This window comes from Bombyx mandarina, chromosome 19, assembly GCF_030267445.1.
Source record: "Bombyx mandarina strain Sakado chromosome 19, ASM3026744v2".
Classification (NCBI taxonomy): Eukaryota; Metazoa; Arthropoda; class Insecta; order Lepidoptera; family Bombycidae; genus Bombyx; species Bombyx mandarina.
Genome location: NC_143225.1, coordinates 1,965,272 through 1,986,990, shown reverse-complemented (window position 1 = coordinate 1,986,990; position 21,719 = coordinate 1,965,272). Strand labels below are relative to the sequence as shown.

Here is a 21,719-nt window from a genome sequence, read left to right as displayed (position 1 = left end):
TTTTAATTGAGTTTCAATTAACCCTATTCAAATAGCTGAAGAAGCTTTTTGTTATGATATTCTTTCCAAATTTTAAATTTTAATTGGCTCGCGTGTAATGTTGCAAAAATGAAATGTTATTCACAAAGATTTGACTTTGATTTTGGTACCAAACATTTTTGGGAACGAGCGAATTAGGAAATATGTATAAGTAAAGCGACAATCAGATTTTGAGGAGGCTACCCTCCCATTGCTACACTCAATACGTGATATGACGATAACGAAGAAACGAATTAAAAACACAATTCAGTTGTGTGGCCGGTCGACGCGCCAGTGCACGCGTACGTTCAACTGTTAACTCCAAAATGGCCGTCGCTGTCAACAAAGGTAAGAATGTTTACAAACTTTTGAATTAGGTCATTAAAAGTATTAAAACAATTACTACGTTGTATCATAGCTCATAGATTCGTCGCCATGCCCCCGTGAGGGTGCACGAGGATCCGTGATTAAATACGAACTAACTAATACACTTAAAGTACGGTCATCGTTCTCGTCGAGCCCGTCGCTTGCGACGAAGAGCTCGGCGAGTGAATGAACCCTCAGACAGCTGAGACAGCCCACTGAGTTTCTCGCCGGATCTTCTCAGTGGGGTTAGCAACGTCGTCAGGTTTGAGCCCCGTGAGCTCACCTCACTGGTTCGGTGGATCTAGTATAACCCCTCGAGGTTACTTTATAGGTAGAAAAAAAAAACTTTACCAGCTACTTTACTAACTTAAACCAGAATTTTAAATAATAATATTACTTTTCATTACAAGATCTAATTTGCTACAAATTATTCAACATCACACGAGACCGAAGAGCTGGCAGCTACTTCGGACAAAGGATTAGTCTAGCTATTCAAAGAGGGAACGAAGCCAGTATCTTCAGAATCTTGCCTAAAGGGACTCCTTTTAATAATATATTTTAGTTATTATATTTGTTTTTGTATAGTTGTTCGGACATTGACGTATGAAGTATTTGAGTCGACTATTATCAAAGCCGGCAATGTGACTTTTGGACAATTATTGGTAAATCAGAAAAACGAATTATTGACTTTGTATTCCATTGGCAGTCACAAAACTCTTCTGATCGACATCTTAGATAAATAACAGGTTAAGTATTAACCTTTATTTAATGCAGGTTTTGAACCGTATTCTTTGAAGGAGACGATTATATTCAAATCAATCTGTATTGACATATCAATAACATTTTTTTGTCCAAATGCACAGATTTCCACCTTTGATAATAGACGACTCATTTGTACTATATTTACAACATAAATTATGTTAATGATGGAGGAAATGATGAATTCTCGTTTTGGCCCGTGGAAAACCTTTCGGCGTTTTCTAAATTACGAAATGTGCACGGTGTGTGTGTGTGTGAGTGCATTGACACCATAGCATTTGCAATATATTTATAATGTTTAAGATAGAAACTTTAAATTATATTTAAGAAAAGAGGGTTTACTGATGGATTAATTATTGCAGAAGTGAACATTTTCATCAAAACTTCTTGATATTTGAAAATGTTACAAAGTTACTTATGGTAGAGAGTACTGGAATCCCGTATGCGTTTTTTTTTCCTACCTAAGCCGATAGTCTTAAGCTATGTCAGCGTAATCTAACAAGTAGACGAGCTCATGGGGCTCGAATCTGACCACGTTGCTAACACTGACCCTAGCAAGAGCAGTGCTTCGCATAGTCTACCATCGGATTGGAAACGCGACCCACTGAGAAGATCCGGCGAGAAACTCAGTGGGCTGTGTCTGAGGGTTAATTTACTCGCCGAGCCCTTCGTCGCAAGCGACAGGTTCGACGAGAACGTGTATGTGTAGGAACCGCTATTCTACCGCGAAGCAGTGATACTGTCGTTATAGAATTCAATTAGGGCATCGAACCCATTTCTTAAAGTGGCTACCTCACCAATTCACGTTGTCCAGGATAACAAATTAAAATCGGGTGAGCCATGAAGAAGCTCAGCAATCTATGCTCCGATTCTTCAAGACCCGGGTAACGCCGCCAATTTGCTAGATGAAATAGGACAATATGTTCACTGGTTCGTAATTATACAAACCCAAGGACTACAATATAGACCAGAGAGCTACACAAACAACTCTTTATGAAAAAATATGACGTGTTCCTTCTGAATTGATCACATTGATGGCAAGATTTATCTAATTTAATATAATATAAATAATATTATGTATATTGTAACATAAAGAATAAGAACAAACACGAAATAAAGTGTTATATACATGTTTGGCCTACTATCTGATGATTGAAGAATCAACTGGTTATTTAATCCTTAGTTCGCAAGTGCAGTATACTCGTATAGTAACTTATCTAGTTTCATTTCCATTTCAATATATCAATATTCGCATTGGTATTTTTATCTTCATATTACATAGCGATAAGATATATCACGTTTTTTTTAGGATTAAGTTGTTAAAAATACGTCGATCTTTGTATCAAAGTTCAAAGTAGAATGTAAATAATAGTGGAAAGTGTGCACTGTGTTGCAAAGGCTACAGATTTCGCTACTAATCTCTTGTTACATAGAGATCAATGTTAGCATAATATATGTTGCAGCATAAGACTGGCCGTGTAAGATCGACTTGAATCAATAATTGAGTACTTAAGAGTTTCTCGCATTTATAAATATTTTGTTATGCCAAATGACCAAATTGTAAACAGTCGACGTCGCCTTAAGCACGTCATTAAGGATCCTCCCGATCTATTAACGGTGCTTTTAGGTAGGTACCTCAAGCACCGGTCACCGTCCTCGCCGAATATTTTTTTTTTTATTGCTTAGATGGGTGGACGTGCTCACAGCCCACCTGGTGTTAAGTGGTTACTGGAGCCCATAGACATCTACAACGTAAATGCGCCACTCACCTCGAGATATAAGTTCTAAGATCTCAGTGTAGTCACAACGGCTACCCCACCCTTCGAAACGAAACGCATTACTGCTTCACGGCGGAAATAGGCGGAGTGGTGGTACCTACCCGTGCGGACTCTCAAGAGGTCCTAACACCAGTGATTACGCAAACTGTCGCTTGCGACGAAGGGCTCGGCGAGTGAATTAACCCATAGACACAACCCACTGAGTTTCTCGCCGGAACTTTTCGGTGGGTCACGTTTCCGATCCAGTGTAGATTCTGCGAAGCACTGCTCTTGCTAGGGCCAGTGTTAGCAACACTTTCGGTTTGAGCCCCATGAGCTCACCTACACGTCAAGGAGAAGCTGAAATAGCCTCTCAAGGCTATCAGTATAGGTAGGAGGAAAAAAAAGTACTGGACGCTGTATGCTAATATTTCATTGATGCTCTTGATTCGAATAGTAATTCAATACTTTTCGTTATGACTAACTATTCCAGAATGTGCTTGTCTTCCGAATGTAGATATGTGATGTCTTTTTTTTTTGTGTATTAAAAGTTTTTTTTTTTTTTTTGCATTGAATACACCAGGCATCTTCATAGTAGCGGCGAAGAGGACGCCATTCGGAAAAATGGGGGGTCTGCTGAAAGACATTCATCCATCCGACCTACTAGCAGTCGCCGCTAAGGAGTCTTTCAAGGCCGGAAATGTTGCTCCCGCTTTGATTGACACTGTCAACATTGGACAGGTTTATTCGGTAAGTAAAGAGGCCAGTTTTTTTAATTACTTTTTCCGCGGATTGCAAAAAAAAAAGTTCAAATTTTCGAAGCCAAGCTGGTACTGGACGTGCTAACATTATCAAAGTCACTTTATATTCACATCACATATTATTATATACATACATATCAAATAACTTAATATTTTAGCTAAGCGGAACATCAGATGGTGGTTTATCACCTCGTCACGCAGCCCTTAAATCAGGCGTGCCGCAAGAAAAACCTGCACTGGGCGTCAACAGATTGTGTGGATCAGGATTCCAAGCTGTCATTAACAGTGCTCAAGTGAGTGAAAGAAATGATAGTTCATTGAAAAATGTTAAAACTCATTTCTTTATTATTGCTGCTTAATTTATGAAACACATGCAGACATTTGATAGCAATATCACGGGCATCTTGTCCGATCTTTATTTTACTAGGCTAAATCGCTAATTCGGTCCGATAGTAGATGCATTCACGATGTTGAGCTGTCAGGTCTGCGGAGACACTCGGGCAGTTCTTAACAAATGTCAGTACTCCTGGCTGAGCCCGTGGTCGCCTCCCTTGTCAGGTATAGCTGGAAAGGCTTCTCGGCCGAAGCTAATCCCATCATGCAAAAAATGAAAAAGAAAGGTTTGTTTCTTGTGAGATGGATGGATCAAACTAGACAGTCACCATCATGAGCCCACAGTCGTCCACTGGTAGGCATAGGTTTGTCCCAGTTTACACCACCGAGCCCGGTTTTTCTCTTAATCCGTTTCTTGTACGCCTTCCTTCGCTACTATTCGCCGTTGTGGCTTTCCAGATTATTATTGCTAGTCGCCGTCTATTTTGACTAAACAGTTTAATTTAATTATTTTGTTGTAACAGCTGTTTTATAATCACATTATGAAGACATTGCTGCTGTCTTTGGTTTTTTGATGCCACGCGCTTAGCATCCAAAAGCAGCCTTATTCTAAGACGTGTCGTGTCTTTTATTCACTAATATTGAAGGTTTGGGGTCGTAGGTTAGTTTAGGTAATGTTTAATTTCATTTTCTACAAATAGATGCGAGACGAACCACTATATAAGTATATATGATTAGTAGTATGTATTGTTAAATAATATAGAAATGGTATCAGTGCATTGAGAAGGATTATTGACTATGCTCCATTTTCCAGGATATTTTAACAGGTACGGCTCAGATTTCCTTAGCAGGTGGCACGGAGAACATGTCAACAGTTCCGTTTGTCGTCAGAAACACCCGTTTCGGAGTACCTCTGGGCGTGAATATTCCCTTCGAAGATTCCCTCTCAGCGGGATCTCTGGACACATACTGCAACTACACTATGCCTCAAACTGCTGAAAATTTGGCTGAGAAATACGAACTCAAAAGGGGAGAAGTCGATCAGTTTTCGCTTCGATCCCAGCAGAGATGGAAAACAGGTTCGATTTTATTATTAAATAAATCGAGTTAATGAACACGCACATAATCTAGCTAACAATATACAAGTGTGTAAGAAAACCGTTCGTTAATCCGAAAAAAAGTACCGCAAGGAAGCGTCAGAACGCTACAACGACAAAGCGGCGCGACACGAAAAACCTCTTATCATGGCCGCCGTAAATTACTTATCTGACCGTGATGGGGCAACGCAAAATCACCGTCGCCCGAAACATGTTTTGTGGGATCCCCCGGATTCACTCTCGATGCTTTTCAAAAGCCTCTCAAGCACCGGCTGGTTCGCTCGTTAAACTTTTCGTCGTAATCGACGACTTCGACGAGAGCGGCGATTTCTTTACATGCGCGATAAACCTGAACCGTAGAAACTTCACGAGGTGCACATTACAGCGTACGACAGCGGCGTCTTCAAGGCTGAGATGGCCCCGGTTACAGTCAAAGTGAAGAGGCAAGAAGTACTGGTGGACAGAGACGAACATCCTAGACCGGAAACCAACACCGAATCGCTAAGTAAATTACCAGCGTTGTTCAGGAAGGGAGGAGTTGTGACGGCTGGAAATTCCTCGGTGAGTTCAGAGTTCTTGCTCGCTGTATTACAGGCGGACAGTCTTCCGTAATAACAAAAAAACTGTTCAATCTGGAAATAATAATCATAATCTAAGCTGAAAACGACGTGTTGATTTACGAAGAATTTTACTTACGAGGAAAATTATCAAAAATGCTCGACGGTAAGATTTGTAATATACGATCATACGTACCTAATAACTGCTAGTACCTATATTTAGTGGATTATGAGCACATCTGAGCATCTGATATGTGCCACTATTACCTCTTTGAACTAGTCTGGGCTTGGGTTGAAGGTTCACTCAAAGTCTTTTTTAAAGAGATTTAGTGTTTTGATGTATGATGACGATATACTATTTATCTACTTGAATGCAGGAGAAAATTCTGGCTCCATGACTCGAATGCGCAGTGTTTCACTTCCTTAAATATAAATTAATAGAGTCCTTATGAGCCTAAATTGATTCGCATCACTTTTTAGGGTGTAAATGATGGTGCCGGCACAGTGATTCTCGCCAGCGAAGAAGCTGTCAAGCAACACGGTCTGACTCCACTGGTTCGTCTCCTCGGCTGGTCGTTTGTTGGTGTGGACCCCAGCATCATGGGTATAGGACCTGTTCCCGCCATCAACAATCTGCTATCCGCCACTGGGCTTAAACTTGGCGATATTGACTTGGTAGAGGTGGGTACAGCGTGATTTACTGCTCGGATATGATCTTTGAACACAAATTAGTTGGGGGTCAAGTAGTTTTAGGTTTTTTTTTTTTATGCTTAGATAGGTGGACGAGCTCACAGCCCACCTGGTGTTAAGTGGTTACTGGAGCCCATAGACATCTACGACGTAAATGCGCCACCCACCTTGAGAAATCAGTTCTAAGGTCTCAGTATAGTTACAACGGCTACCCCGCCCTTCAAACCGAAACGCATTACTGCTTCACGACAGAAATAGGCAGGGTGGTGGTACCCACCCGCGCGGACTCACAAGAGGTCCTACCACCAGTAAAAAATTAGTTGGGGGTCAAGTAGTTTTAGGTTATAAACATCATCATAGTTACTCTGGGCAGAGCTGTCGTGGTCATATGGAATCCTTGTTTATTAAAAGTCTTGACAGCCGTTCTCCTTAGTAAACATAGGTCATAAACAACTATTTTCAATTCAATTAATAAGCTCACAATTGAGGCCGTCAGTCTAAAGGTGGCCTAACCCACATTTTTTCATAATCACGTTTATTTAAAATATAATAAACTAGCGACCCGCCCTCGCTTCGCATCGGAAACATTAAGACACACATGAAACCAAAAAAATTAAATAAAAAAAAAATTAAAAAAAGTAGCCTATGTCCATCAGGGACAATGTCGGCTTCTAATGGAAAAATAATTTTTCAAATCGGTCCAGTAGTTTCGGAGCCTATTCGAAACAAACAAACAAACAAATCTTTCCTCTTTATAATATTAGTATAGATGTTGATGTAAAACCGGCCTATCCATAGTTTCACCTATAGATACAGATGGCTATGTAAAAATTATTTTTGCGCGTATTGTTTTTTTGCCTACTCAAATTCATGAAAACTTAAACGTCATTGCTCCATAATAACTATGGTAAGCTGAGGTCACTTTTGCGCTGACGGCCTCAATTGTCTGATTGACTCGGTGGTGCAGTAATTAGCGCCCCTAAGTGTTGCCCCGAGGGTCGTGTGTTCGATTCCCACATGGGGCAAAACATTGTGTGATGGACAGGTAAGTTTGCACTTAGCCTGGGTGTTTATTATGTATATATTTAAACGTATATAAGTATGTATGTCCGTCTCTGCTACCCATAACACAGGCAACCCTAACTTAGGGCCGGACGACCGTGCGTGATTTGTTCCCAGTTATTCATTTATTTATTTATGTAATCGGAGATCAATTAATGAATTTATGGAGTTATTTATTAAATACTAGCTGACCCGGCAGAGTTCGTAGTGCCTCAATCGATAAATAAAAGTCCTAAACTTTTGTAAAAAATAAACGTCGTCGTGGCCTAAGCGATAAGACGTCCGGTGCATTCGTGTTGAGCGATTCACCGGTGTTCAATCTCAGGCGGATACCAATTTTTCTAATGAAATACATACTCAACAAATGTTCACGATTGATTTCCACGGTGAAGGAATAACATCGTGTAATAAAAATGAAACCCGCAAAATTATAATTTGCGTAATTACTGGTGGTAGGACCTCTTGTAAGTCCGCGCGGGTGGGTACCACCACCCTGCCTATTTCTGCCGTGAAGCAGTAATGCGTTTCGGTTTGAAGGGTGGGGCAGCCGTTGTAACTATACTTGAGACCTTAGAACTTATATCTCAAGGTGGGTGGCGCATTTACGTTGTAGATATCTATGGGCTCCAGTAACCACTTAACACCAGGTGGGCTGTGAGCTCGCCCACTCATAGATTTTGTGAATAATTGTTGCTTTTAAATTTCAGATTAATGAAGCGTTCGCCGCTCAGACTCTAGCTTGTATTAAAGAGCTAAACTTAGACGAAAGTAAATTAAATGTGAACGGAGGGGCCATCGCTATGGGACATCCTGTTGGCGCGTCTGGGGCCAGGATCACAGCTCATTTAGCTCATGAGCTCAGGTAAGCACACATCTCTAAAGTATGGTCGCTTTCTGTCATGACAACATAATAAAAAAAAAAACCTATTTGTTTTGCAACTGTGTTCTGTGATAAAGATTTGGACATCATACATACTGTTTCGCGCTGGGGTTCAGGATAAAACAAAATTCTACCAAATTAAAATCTATATATTAATACGTGAAGCAAAAACTTTGTATCCCTTTTTACGAAAATTGCGCGGACGGAGGTGTTTGAAATTTTCCACACTTATAGAGAATATAGAGAAGAAGTGCATAATGCTAATATTTTTTTAAACTAATGCATAAAAGATACATAAAATCAATAAAATAAAATATAAATCAATAAAGAAAACATTACACACACTACATACCATGATTACCATGTATTTGACGCACACACGCATGCATACTATTTATTGTCAAACTTTTGTTCTTGACGTCTGTGGTCAAATTGAGAATAGATTAAATATTGTTTGTCTTTATTAATATTTTTTTATAGTGTAGCCTTGGCGAAATTTATGATTATATAAGTATAAAATACAATCATAATAGTGTACAAACTTACAATTCCAATTAATTATAGTCGAATTTCGACTACTCTGGGACCTCTAGTTCTATTTAAGGCTTAAAACACTTAACGGACAATTTAAAATTCTCAATTCACTTCTTTCGCTTCGCTTCAAGTGATCCGTCCGCTGTTTCGACTCGAGTAGTTCTGATTACTACCTTACTCGTGTCATCTTCGCAAAGCCTTTATAGCCGATACGACATTCCTAGAATTAACGAGAACATTCTCGGCAAGGCTAGACATTTCGATATGTGTTACCGCCATTTGATAATAGATGGCGTTGCAATTCTCGAGCGTTCTCGGTTTTACGAGTCCTTTGGATATTCGTTTCGGCTTTTCGACAATAGATGGCGTTACTCTTACCCGTGTAACAATACTATTGGCATGTATCCTCTGAAATAGACACATCTAACAACAACTGATTAACAAATTTTTCTCTTCTCGTTCCCACGATCAGTCAAGCGACTTTAGCAGATATCTGTGAATGCAGTTAGACTAACAAAGTACGAAAATTTAAATTTCTTGTTTATAGCCATATATAAGTAGTAAATTACGAATAATTTTTATAACAAAACTTAATTATTATATTACAAATGTTTTATTTTGTTTCAGACGTCGTGGTTTGAAGAGAGGTATCGGCTCAGCGTGTATCGGTGGAGGGCAAGGAATCGCTCTGCTACTCGAAACTGTATAACCTAGTCAATTAGGTTAAGATTTGTCTGGCAGAGAAGAGCTATCTAACTTTAGCGAGCTCTCTCAGTGCGATACTGATTGTATGCAGCCATGCCCAACTTGAACTGACATGACGAATTTACAAGCTCGTATTCAATAGCGAATATATTTTTGTATGTGTAATAATAATTTATAAATGTATATTTTGTAATATATTGTTTTTGACAATTACTTGTTTCAATGTCTTCTGGTTTCTTTTAAAATTGTAACTAACACAAAAACAGATTTTTTTTCTTCTCCAGCGATATACAATTTGTAGACCTTAATAAAATTGTAATGATCTGTCAATTTAATGTAGTTTTCGGATTACACAACGGTAGTTTTCCAATTACAGAGCATAATGCGACTCAGTGTCGCACAATGCCGAATTATGCTGAAGCTTAATTGGAACGTGAATTAGGTTTCAAATGCATCAGCAGAGTGCGCTAAGTTAGCACAGTTTTAATTAACATTGATTATATCTAAGAAACTACGACGAAACGAAACCTTACAATTTTTTTCAACATTAAATAACGATAATATAAACAAAATTTCGTTCAATGCCAACTTAAAGAAAAAAACACTTGTCAATTTTCTGTCACTGAGTCGGTATCGATTGCGAGTATCACGCGAGAGCAGTAGGTACTTTTGAGAGTGCTCGATTGTGCGAAGCGTTGCTGTAGTTGGAACATTCAACGCTGAGCATTATGCCGCATAATGCGCTCTTGTGCTGTAATTGGAAAACTACCAATAGCTGCTGATAAGTTCTAAGTTTTAATGGCTTTAAAACGTTTAATAATAGCTGAAAAGTTTCCGTACCGCACGCAGTGGATGCTCTCAAAAGGGAAAAAAAACTCGATTTTGAAAATTTTATTGTTGCTCCGCTTGTATTGGTATTAGCGTGATGTTATGTAGCCTATAGCCTTCCTCGATAAATGAGCTATCTAACACTGAGAGAATTTTTCAAATCGGACCAGTAGTTCCTGAGATTAGCGCGTTCAAACAAACAAACTCATCAGCTTTATAATATTAGTATAGGTAGATTAGTTTTCTCGCCTTCTCGCATTCAATAATATTTAGCAGCATTTTCCAAATGCCTGCAACAATAAATATGTAGCTAATTGACATGTCGAAAGGTAGACGAACTTAGTTTGAATTCTATTTCATCTAAGATTCTGGTAATAATATAATAATAATTTGGTTATATTTATATTTCATTCGCGACCCGCCCTCGCTTCGCTTCGGAAACTGTAATTTATTATTGATTTCTCCACTATTTAATGGATGTTATTATACATATAAACCTTCCTCTTCAATCACTCTATCTATTAAAAAAACCGCATCAAAATCCGTTGCGTAGTTTTAAAGATTTAAGCATACATAGGTAGATATAGGGACAGAGAAAGCGACTTTGTATTATACAATGTAGTGATTAACCATTAATTAACTAATAACGTCATATTAAATTGTCACACAAAAGATTTTGCTCATTTGTAACTTTAAGGCAAATACCAATTTAATATTACAACACTTACGTAGAGAAGACAGTGACCTTGAACGATAACAACGGCTATTCGGCGTCACGCCTGTTACATTAAAATTGTTTTTGACAAAACCCGATAACATTACATAACAATCGCAAAATATACATACAACAACAACGATTTATAAGTTTACTTACACGGTTAAAATAATGATTGCTGTTGCAACAACTACTACATAACTGACAACTCGATACGAATCGATTACTTTGAAACGATTTAATTACGATTTACTTATTAAAAGTGTTGATTTATTAAAATTTTTGCCGGTTTAGATTTTTTTTATCAGTGTTAGTGCAGTGCTAATGTTTGTTACAAAATACGATAATAAGAGCTGATAAAACTATTTTAATCTTTAGTATTCTTTAGTCGCCATGTCTTTACCAGGGAAAGGTTAGTGAGTTTCGGTTTAAATAATTTGGCTAACACAAATAAAGTATTTAACCTTTTTTATATTGGCTAATAATAAAAAGGTTGTAATTTAAATTTTAAATAGTATTATTAAATGTTATTGTTATTGATCGGTAAAGAGGTTATTTTAATATATCTATTTATTATTGTGTTATTATATTATTTCTGTTTATATCATATTCCTTATTATTTTATATTGTTCACTTTTAACTGTATTTTCTATAAACAGTCACTTATGTAGGGTACGTCACTGAAATTTTAGTCTAATGAAATATGACCGCGATCAGAGGTTACGAATCATGCGATCAGAATGGTTGGGATCATATTAAGTGTATAATCTATGGTTGGGATCTTAATCGGCTTAATTTTTTTTTAAATAAAAGACGAGTGTGCCATATTGTCATTATCAACAGTCATTTAATCGATATTTTCAAACATTGCTATTTTAGCTATTTAATTATCATTCTGTTAATAATTTATTGTTTATAATTTCACAGTTTGTTGCATTGTTACCTACCTATTTACATATTAACTAAGAAATAAAAAAAACTCTTCTGATGTGCATTTCTATCTGTTACATTAGTGCGTGCTCTGAGAGTGCACTATTGTCTTTTTTTTATTGCCCTTGTAGGCAGACGAGTACACGGCCCACCTGATGGTGAGTGGTTACCGTCGCCCATGGACTTCAGCAATGTCAGGGGCAGAGCCAAGCCGCTGCCTACCAGTTAATACTCTCCACAAGCTTCGTTTGAAGAAGGATATGTCATAGCGCTCGGGAAACACCGTGGAGGTGATCTCGTGTGTATTGTTGCTAGCAGTGGACATCAGTCAGCTGATGCTAATTTCCGAAATTGTCAATACGCTGGAGCCTTCTTCTTGTCCTTGTCCCTCAATGCGGGATCGACACTACACGTCCTCTTTTTCCATTCATGGATATCATACGTCATCTTTGCACTCACACGCTAATCTTACCCTACTTTAAATTTCACACAAACCATGCTTTTTTTTTAGGACGGGCCCTCTTCACATTTTTTGTTGCTTTTCTTCAAAACGTTGGAATATACAGCAATATATATTAAATTAATATGAATAATATTAATCGGCGATTATGAATATGTGTGCTATACTTTATTATGTACCTAATTAACTTCTGGCATGTCACTCTTGGCAAGAATTTTCGAAATTACAATTTGAATGTTTATTGTCTATATCTATACTAATATTATAAAGAGGAAAGATTTGTTTGTTTGTTTGTTTCGAATAGGCTCCGAAACTACTGGACCGATTTGAAAAATTCTTTTTCCATTAGAAGCCGACATTGTCCCTGATGAACATAGGCTACTTTTTTTTTATTTTTTTATTTTTTATTTCATGTGTGTTTTAATGTTTCCGAAGCGAAGCGAGGGCGGGTCGCTAGTAAAATATAAAATCCATTTCTAACTGGTTATATTCGACACAATTTTAGATAATCTATGTGTATGTTACTTTTGCTATGTTAGGTACCTTCTGTTTGGACTTTTATCGAAGGTGTAATCTTAGCTCTCTTTAACTCCATTGACCTAGTGAGTTTCTCGCTGGATTTTCTCAGTGGGTTGTGATTCCAGAATAGATTCTGCGAAGCACTGCTCTTGCTAAGGCCAGTATTAGGACATCCTCTCAGGTTGAGCCCCGTCAGCTCACCTACCAGTCACGGCGTAGCTCAAATAGCCAAACTCTAATCTTAGAATAGTTCTAAAATAGTTCTCTGCTCTCAACCAATACCTTTTCACAGTTTCGACCAAATTCCTACATCCCGATGCATTTAATTTTGAACTACACATTATATTATATACATTATAATGTCTCGACGATAGGTGAGTTAAATAGAACAGAAATTTAACAAAATTAAACTTCTTTAACAGGTATATTCATAATTGGCGCAAAACGTACGCCATTTTGCAACTATGGCGGCCCGCTAAGAGACGTACAAGCGTGCCATCTTTTCGCAGCCGCAGCAAGGGATGCAATTCGTGCTGCCAATATTGAGGCTAGCGTAATAGATCAAACTGTCGTCGGCAATGTTAATTATGTACGTGCTTACTATTCTATGTTTTTTTTTAATCATGGGCTTCATTAACAAAGTTTTTTTTTTTAATTTTAAATTTTTTTCTTCGCTGATGGCGTAATAAATATAATATTGTCGAGTGACTTTACAATGGTTGAAATTCTGAAGAATGTATTATTTCTAAGTACGTTATTACATACCCCAATTAATTCATACAATTAGTTGGGTATTCATACCTCATAGAAGCGGTCAAATGCCAATTATATTTGCGTGGCACTAAAGAGACTCATTAGCGTGTTATAAAAATGCTTTTATATAACTGGAAAACATAGATAATCGATTAAACCACCTGGTCGGTCAAGGGATATTCGTAACTCTAAATTGTTTTTTTTAGTTTTTAATTAAAAAAAAACTAAGATATCCAGTTGCGATTCTCGGTCGGTGTCGATATGTCTGTGAAATATTGAGATTCGGGGTCTGAATGTATTTTTGTATGTACCATCTATAACTGTACTGATATAAAAAAAAATTGTGAAAAAACAATCGAAATCGAAATCAGCCGCCGGTGTCCTTCAGTATTATACGAGGTCGTTGACCCGCGGATCACCAATTTTTTTATCGTAACTAATTGTAACAAAGTAAAATTTAAACACTGCTATTTTTTTATATGTCTTCATTTATAGAACGTATTCTTCCCGCCAATGTTTAGCTATCTAACAAGATAATGGAAATTCTGATCTTTTGACACCAACCGTACCTAGGTTCAAAAAAATCAAAAGTTTCATGGAATTTATCATTATCATCATCGTTTTATCAGAAACAAAAAGTGAAATATTAGGTGAAAGTCTTTATATCTATATTTTCAGCTAAGCCAATGTGATGGAGGAAAGACTCCTAGATATTGCGGGATTTATTCTGGATTACCCATTGAAAGACCAGCCCTAGGCGTCAGCAAAGCCTGCGGTACTGGAATCCAAGCTGTCATTTCTGGTGCTGTGGTAAAAAGTCAATTTGTTTTCATATCTTTACTGACAACGAAGCTAAGCGAGCTCAGCTGATAAAAAGTGAATCATGGACATCCGTCATGCCATAATAAATAACTTAGAAACAGTATTAACGGTTTCCAACAACTTTTCCCAATAATTGTATTAAAATAACTTTACTGCGCATAAATTACTAACTTATGCTGCTGTGCATGTGTTTTTTTTTTATTGCTTAGATGAGGGGACGAGCTCACAGCCCACCTGGTGTTAACTGGTTACCGGAGCCCATAGACATCTATGACGTAAATGCGCCACACACCTTGAGATATAAGTTCTAAAGTCTCATGTATAGTTACAACGGCTGCCCCAGCCTTCAAACCGAAACGCATTACTGCTTCACACGGCAGAAATAGGCAGGGTGGTGGTACCTACCCGTGCGGACTCACAAGAGGTCCTACCACCAGTAATTACGCAAATTATAATTTTGCGGGTGTGATCTTTATTACACGATGTTATGTGTATGTTGTCTACAAAAATTACTGGTGGTAGAACCTCTTGTGAGTCCGCACGGGTAGGTACCACCACCCTGCCTATTTCCGCCGTGAAGCAGTAATGCGGTTCGGTTCGAAGGGTGGGGTAGCCGTTGTAACTATACTGAAACCTTAAAACTTATATCTCGAGGTGGGTGGCGCATTTACGTTGTAGATGTCTATGGGCTCCAGTAACCACTTAACACCAGATGGGCTGTGAGCTCGTCTACCCATTTAAGCAATAAAAAAAATTACTAACAAGTACATAGTGAATATTCGTTCTAGGATATTGTTTTCGGAACGTCCAATGTCTGTTTATCTGGAGGCACAGAGCAAATGTCCTCGCTACCGATGTTAGTTAGAAAATTACGGTTCGGAACTGCTCTTGGCGCTTCATATCAATTCGAGGATCATATACAGAGGGAGTTCTTGGACAGTCACACGGGGAGGTCGTTACAGAGAATGGCCGAGGAGACGTCCAAGAAATACGGCATTGGAAGGAAAAATGTTGACGATTACACTGTACAGAGTTATGATAAATGGAAAGAAGGTACGCGAATTAAGGTGATGGCCATGAAATTATTTGAAGCAACAATCGTTTTAAATATTTTAATCTTGACTGATTAGTCTCGGCGTCTCTAGCCCATGTACGCCCGTGTGTATTCATTACCCTAGCGTCGTTTACTAAGAGCACGGTCAAAATTGAATAGGTACTAGCCCACTAAGTTTCTCGACGGATCTTCTCAGTGGGTTGCGATTTTCATTCGGTGGCAGATTCTGCGAAGCACTGCTTTGGATATAGCTGGTGTTAGCCAACGTAGATTCTCAAAGGTTGGGTCCGTGAGCTCAGCTACCCTTCCGCGCGAAGGTGGAATAGCGCCTTAGGCTTCCACCGAATAGATAGGGGGAAAATAAGGGTTGGTACAAATGTAACAGATTCGATCGAAGGGCCGAGACCGGCGCTCCTCAACGCCGCTACGACCACACTCTGCACCATGAGTAAAGCCGCCCATGCTCGTGGTAAGACTACTTAAAATCTTGTACGGGTAGGTCCCACCATCTTGCCTACTTTTGTCGCGAAGCTTCCTGCGTTCAACTGATATTTTCGACCTCGTACCTCAAGGTGACCTCATTCAGAACACTGCCTTAACCCTTTTAGTGCTGAGAATAATTTCACAGATTTTATAAAAATTGTTATAGGATTTTTGTAAAAAACTACCTTCAACTACAACTTAAAAAAATACAAAAATTAATGCTCTAAATTTACAGCAAAAACATTTAAAATTGTTAAATTATTTCATTATTAAAATTTATAAATGTTGTTAATTTTTTAAAAACGTTATACATGCACGCGTTAAGGTATGTCCATTCAGTTCTATACCCAATAACTATATTCAAACTGCCCAAAATAGTCGGTATTCCGATGCTCCGGACTTTATACGCATTAATAGAGATCCGGATGGCGCTCAAGGGGTTAAGAATGATTTTTTATTAGTATAAAATTTCCTTTGTTTTTAATTTAATAATTTAATGTATTTAAAGTATCTATTGTGTGCGATTTAAAAACATTTTGTTCTTTTACAGCAGTGAGATCGAAACTGTTCATAAATGAACTGACAACCCTTAGTGTGAAGATTAAAAAGAAAGATGTTTTAGTTGAGACCGACCAACCGTGCCAACTGGATGTTAGCGTTGAAAGTTTAAATGCACTTCCTGCGTTATTAAACAACGACGATGTTGTAACTGCCGGCAATACTGCTGTAAGTCGATAAATAACTATGAAACGAGGGTACAATGATAATATGCCGCCTAGATATGTAATAGTCACTAAACATACACCGCTTCTAGGGGCTTGTACCTACAGCAAACTGTTTCGTCTTAGCATTTATAAGTATGTATACTTAATTTGCCATGCAATTCAGGATTCTTCGATATTTTGGACGGTATCGTATCGCGACGGCCAGCAGAGACTATCGAGAAACTTGATGTTCAGGGTAGGGTCAATAGTAAAATATTTCGTGGACGAAGCCCCATGCGCTGGACTGATCAGGTGAAAGACCTTACTAAAACCTCACTTAACGAGTGCGTGCGTCAAGCCTCACTTGGCAACTATGGAGGACATCTGTCAAGGCTTTATTAAACAAGGATTTCACAATAACACGACTGCTCTGCCAAGAGTACCCTACCTAGAGAACCTAATACGACTATGATGATACTTAATTTAAAAAAAAAACGAATACAATTGACACTTCAATCTCATGATAGAAGTACTTCAATCATAGATTAGCCATTCTGACTAACAAATCAGAGGGATAAGAAAGTACAATTTTTCTTTTTTTAATTGCTTAGGTTGGTGGAGGAACTCACGGTCCACCTGATGTTAAGTGGTTACCGGAGTCCATAGACATTTACAACGTAAGTGCCACTTTGAGATAATATGGTCTAAGGTCTCAGTTTTTACAGTACAATGGCCGTCCCACCCTTCAAACCGAAACGCATTTCTGCTTCACGGTTGTAAATAGGCAGGGTGGTGGTACCTACCCGTGCGGACTCACAGGACGCCCTACCACCAGTAATTACGAAAATTATAATTTTGCGGGTTTGATTTTTTTATTATTACACCATGTTATTCTTTCACCGTGGAAGTCAATCGTGAACATTTTTTAAGTACGTATTTCATTAGAAAAATTGGTACCCGCCGGCGGGATTCGAACACCGGTGCATCGCTACATACGAATGCACCGGACGTCTTATCATTTAGGCTACGACGACGAGTGCATTCAGTGCATGTAGTAATAGTGTGTAACATCGTTGTTAAATTTTAGGCACCAGCGGATGGCGCTGCTGCCTTAGTCCTCGCGAGCGAAGAATCTGTTTTAACCCAAAACCTAAAACCCCTGGCAAGATTGGTCGGGTGGACAACAGTCGGGGTAGACCCTCAGGACACTGCAGCAGGAGCTATTGAAGCCGTGAGAAAGTTGTTGATCCAACATAAATATGGAGTCAACGATGTAGATTTATTTGAGGTAGATATGATAGATAAACGAAAACGTAACTCTAATTTACAACGAAGCCAAAATGGTTTTGATTTTATGTTAAAACCCCGAAACATACCAAGCGGTATAATTTACCCAATGAAGTAGGAAGCCTATGGAAATGAAACGTCAACCAAAATTTCGTGCCACTGTGACGTCGTCTGGCCACAAAACATGGCGGCTTTAGTGCTGTACAAAAGATTTCAATGTTATCAGGTTTTATCGATAAACGTTCTTGGCTCATTTTATTTTAAATATTGTTGAGTATTATTTATTTGTAGAATTTATACTTTAATGGGAAGTAAGTAGGTATATTGTTATGTGCAAATATGATATGATTTAGATGGGTGAAATCTAAGACAAGTTCGTCCTTCGAATTTGCCAAGTAAACGATATGATGATTTTTAAAAGTTGCTACACTGATTTTATAAAGTTGTCGTTTGTCGCAAAACACAAAGATATGGCGTAGTTCAAAGCCATCAGCCCATTTCTAGCATGCTAAATGTTATCGTATTTTGAGTACGTGTTTTTCTTAGACTATTACAATCTATTTTAATTGTTTTGCTGACTCTAAAGTCCGTAACATACTACCGCAGCGCACCCCAAGGAAGGTGCGCCGCCGCGCCGCACCATTTGAATCACTTTCGCTTGAGAGTGATTCAAATTTTAAACTTATCAAAGGACCGCGTGAAAAAAAAAACACCTACAGAACATTTATTCATTAATTACAAACTTCATTCCTTGTGACTTCCTCTCTAAAACCACTTAATTATTAAATATTTAACAAATTTACAATAGTGTTTTACTCACTGCGGAATAAAACTATTTTATTTAAATAGTTCCGAAGAGATTTTGTCGGTAGCCTTTTTCCCGAAATATCTAAACAGAATGTCTAAATATGTTTTGATGACATATTTTAAAGTGGTATTTATGATTAGTGTCATGATCAATAGATTCCGACCGAAAAATGGATTTTTCGGATGAGGGCTCCATAATGAATTTAAATACATATAGATAATAGTTTTAGGGCATCGACTTTCTTGAGATCCTATAAAATACGTTTTAATTATTATTTTTGTATGTTTTAAGCATGATAAATTATGAAATTTTATATAATCAATCATATTAAATCGATATCAAAGTCAATAAATAATGTACAACCCAAAACAGACGGCCGAACTGACGTGACAATGACATTTGGCGCGCTAAACATGGCGGATTTTCGGCCTCATTAGACGGAGACGGAGATATTTACGTATATTCATGTTTCATTTTATGTACGCACTGAAATACTGTTATATTGTTTTCCTGCGAGTTAAAGTGCTGAGTAAGAACGAGATAGATATATGTTTATGTATGTGCCTTCAAAATGGGTGCTATTTATATAAGCAATTGTACGTATAGAACAATATGTCGTGTCCCTACTATATAGGTCTATGAATTTACCACGAAGCCGAAATGGCTTGGATTTTGTGTTAACATGTTTTAAGGAAACATACCAAGCGGTAGTTTTAGCGGTAGGCAGTGGTTTAACTGTTCCTGACATTGCTGACGTCCATGAACGACGGTAACCACTGATCAGTCAGCATCGGGTGAGCTGTATGCTGATCTGCCTACAAGGGCAATAAAAAGAAAAATATCAAAGAAATACTTTATAAATCGCTGCCATACCGGATTTACCGTGTCGAAGTTAGAGAATAGGTTACAAAAACGAAGATTGACTTTTTGTTTCTGTCAGATAAACGAAGTTTTCGCTTCACAAGCATTAATAGCTGCGATCGAATTAAAATTGGACGTGACAAAACTGAACGTGAATGGCGGAGCTCTGGCTTTCGGAAATCCGGTGGCCGCTACCGGGGCTAGGATGATCGTCCATCTTGTTCATGAATTAAGGTAAATATGTCAATGCAATAGAACTTACGTGACACACAAAATACAGACCCAATAATTTCCGTTGCCTTCGAAGGCGAATCGGCATGTGATCACTCACCGAAGCTTATATTTACTATTTTTTATTTTTTTATTGCTTAGATGGTTGGACGAGCTCACAGCCCACCTGGTGTTAAGTGGTTACTGGAGCCCATAGACATCCACAACGTAAATGCGCCACCCACCTTGAGATATAAGTTCTAAGGTCTCAAGTATAGTTACAACGGCTGCCCCACCCTTCAAACCGAAACACATTACTGCTTCACGGCAGAAATAGGCAGGGTGGTGGTACACACCCGCGCGGACTCACAAGAGGTCTTACCACCAGTAAAATTACATATTAAAATGGAACAGACTCGTAAAATAAAAATGGCTGAACAAGAATATGGCGCTGTTGGCTCCCTTAATAGTCTCTGCTTGTCAAAAAACATATTAGAATTTCAAGGTCAATCTGTAACATTGATCATGTGATTTTTAAGGTTCTGAATACATGTTACTCCTTCAAATTCAACGCGACGATAACTGTAATGTATTAAACAGGTTTAGACTAGACTGTTCGACAATAGATGATCAAACTAAACTGGAGGATTCACAATCTTATGATTAAATATATATATGAGTATCCAGTATTCAATGCAAAGCATTAATTATGATTGACCTTTCGATGCTCAGACGACGCAACTTGAAAAGGGCAGTCGCCGCTTCCAGCTGTGGGGGCGGACAAGGCGTGGCTGTACTGTTGGAGAATACTGGATAATTGTCTACGGAAATTCTCAGTCAACGTTACACATAAATCATACTATTAGGTCCTTACATATGAAATTGACGTTTTGTACAGAAAGAACAAAGTTTTTTTTTTTGTAAAATATATTTAATTTATAAAGTAAGTACTGTTATCTATGCACTTTGGCCATCTCATACGTAGTTTATTGATCCTTTTACTAAAAAAACATTGGGGGCGAGAATGAATGTGCTCTTTGAAGGCGGTTTGGACTGCCGCATCGGAGTTGATTTTTTTCCTTGTAACAAGTTGTCCAGGGAGTACGCTGGATGTCGCAGACATTCCAATTGTAGCTCATCTAACTTAGTGGTTGTTTGTTGTGCAGTGTGTGGTCTTGCGTTGTTGTGAATCAACAGCGCCCCTAGCGGCAAACGTACGCAAACGACATACAAATATGAGTTAACTTTTACGCTATCGAGAACGTTAAAAAACTCGCACTAAGCACACTGATTCACTTGAAAATTGCACACGTGTCGAAAACTAACGATAAATTAACAATCCTATGATGTACTTTGGCAAAATATTAATTTTTATTTCGTGAATAATTTGGAAGCGTTTTTTTTTGTCAATTGTTCAACTACGTACTTATACTATAATAACCTTTCCATAAAGCTAGTGAATACAACATAGATAATTTATATGAATCGTATCAAAAAACAACTATGGTTAGGAATTCCTTACATATATTCCTTCCATTCCTATAAAAAAAAAAAAACGATACTTTTTTTGTAATGCGATTGGAGTTTGTCAAGCGTCGCGAAAACGGGCTCGACGGAAACTGCGGAGAGAGGGGGGGCTAGGGATTGTCCAGTTCAAACTAATTTAACTAACGGATGAAAGATACGTAATCGCATTAAGCACGAACAAACAATCTTACAAATATTCATCTTATTGAAATTTTGATTAATGATAATTTTAAGCAAAA

The 21,719-nt window shown here is 38.1% G+C and overlaps 2 protein-coding genes across 2 annotated transcripts; both read left to right on the top strand.

The window, feature by feature from the left end:
* The first annotated feature begins 216 nt into the window (after positions 1 to 216).
* Positions 217 to 9,729, top strand: LOC114244618 (3-ketoacyl-CoA thiolase, mitochondrial). Its single transcript, XM_028176496.2, has 8 exons — positions 217 to 366; positions 3,484 to 3,650; positions 3,820 to 3,954; positions 4,809 to 5,073; positions 5,477 to 5,652; positions 6,129 to 6,329; positions 8,108 to 8,262; positions 9,442 to 9,729. The coding sequence occupies exons 1-8, from the start codon at positions 345 to 347 to the stop codon at positions 9,521 to 9,523; spliced, it is 1,203 nt and encodes a 400-aa protein (XP_028032297.2). The 5' UTR covers positions 217 to 344; the 3' UTR covers positions 9,524 to 9,729.
* A 1,348-nt stretch (positions 9,730 to 11,077) lies between these two features.
* LOC114244590 (3-ketoacyl-CoA thiolase, mitochondrial) lies at positions 11,078 to 21,476 on the top strand. The gene is made up of 8 exons (XM_089735211.1): positions 11,078 to 11,474; positions 13,394 to 13,560; positions 14,403 to 14,534; positions 15,335 to 15,599; positions 16,634 to 16,809; positions 17,875 to 18,075; positions 19,823 to 19,977; positions 20,686 to 21,476. Exons 1-8 carry the CDS (start codon positions 11,456 to 11,458, stop codon positions 20,768 to 20,770), a joined length of 1,200 nt encoding a protein of 399 aa, XP_089591337.1. The 5' UTR covers positions 11,078 to 11,455; the 3' UTR covers positions 20,771 to 21,476.
* Positions 21,477 to 21,719: the final 243 nt, after the last annotated feature.

Bases quoted from the DNA above. Each gene is read 5' to 3' on its own strand.
- LOC114244618 (XM_028176496.2), top strand. From the start codon at position 345: ATGGCCGTCGCTGTCAACAAAG. The intron at 367-3,483 runs GTAAGAATGTTT...TGAATACACCAG, and splicing joins GGCCGTCGCTGTCAACAAAG to GCATCTTCATAGTAGCGGCG. The intron at 8,263-9,441 runs GTAAGCACACAT...ATTTTGTTTCAG, and splicing joins CATTTAGCTCATGAGCTCAG to ACGTCGTGGTTTGAAGAGAG.
- LOC114244590 (XM_089735211.1), top strand. The intron at 14,535-15,334 runs GTAAAAAGTCAA...TATTCGTTCTAG, and splicing joins CTGTCATTTCTGGTGCTGTG to GATATTGTTTTCGGAACGTC. The intron at 19,978-20,685 runs GTAAATATGTCA...TTCGATGCTCAG, and splicing joins CATCTTGTTCATGAATTAAG to ACGACGCAACTTGAAAAGGG.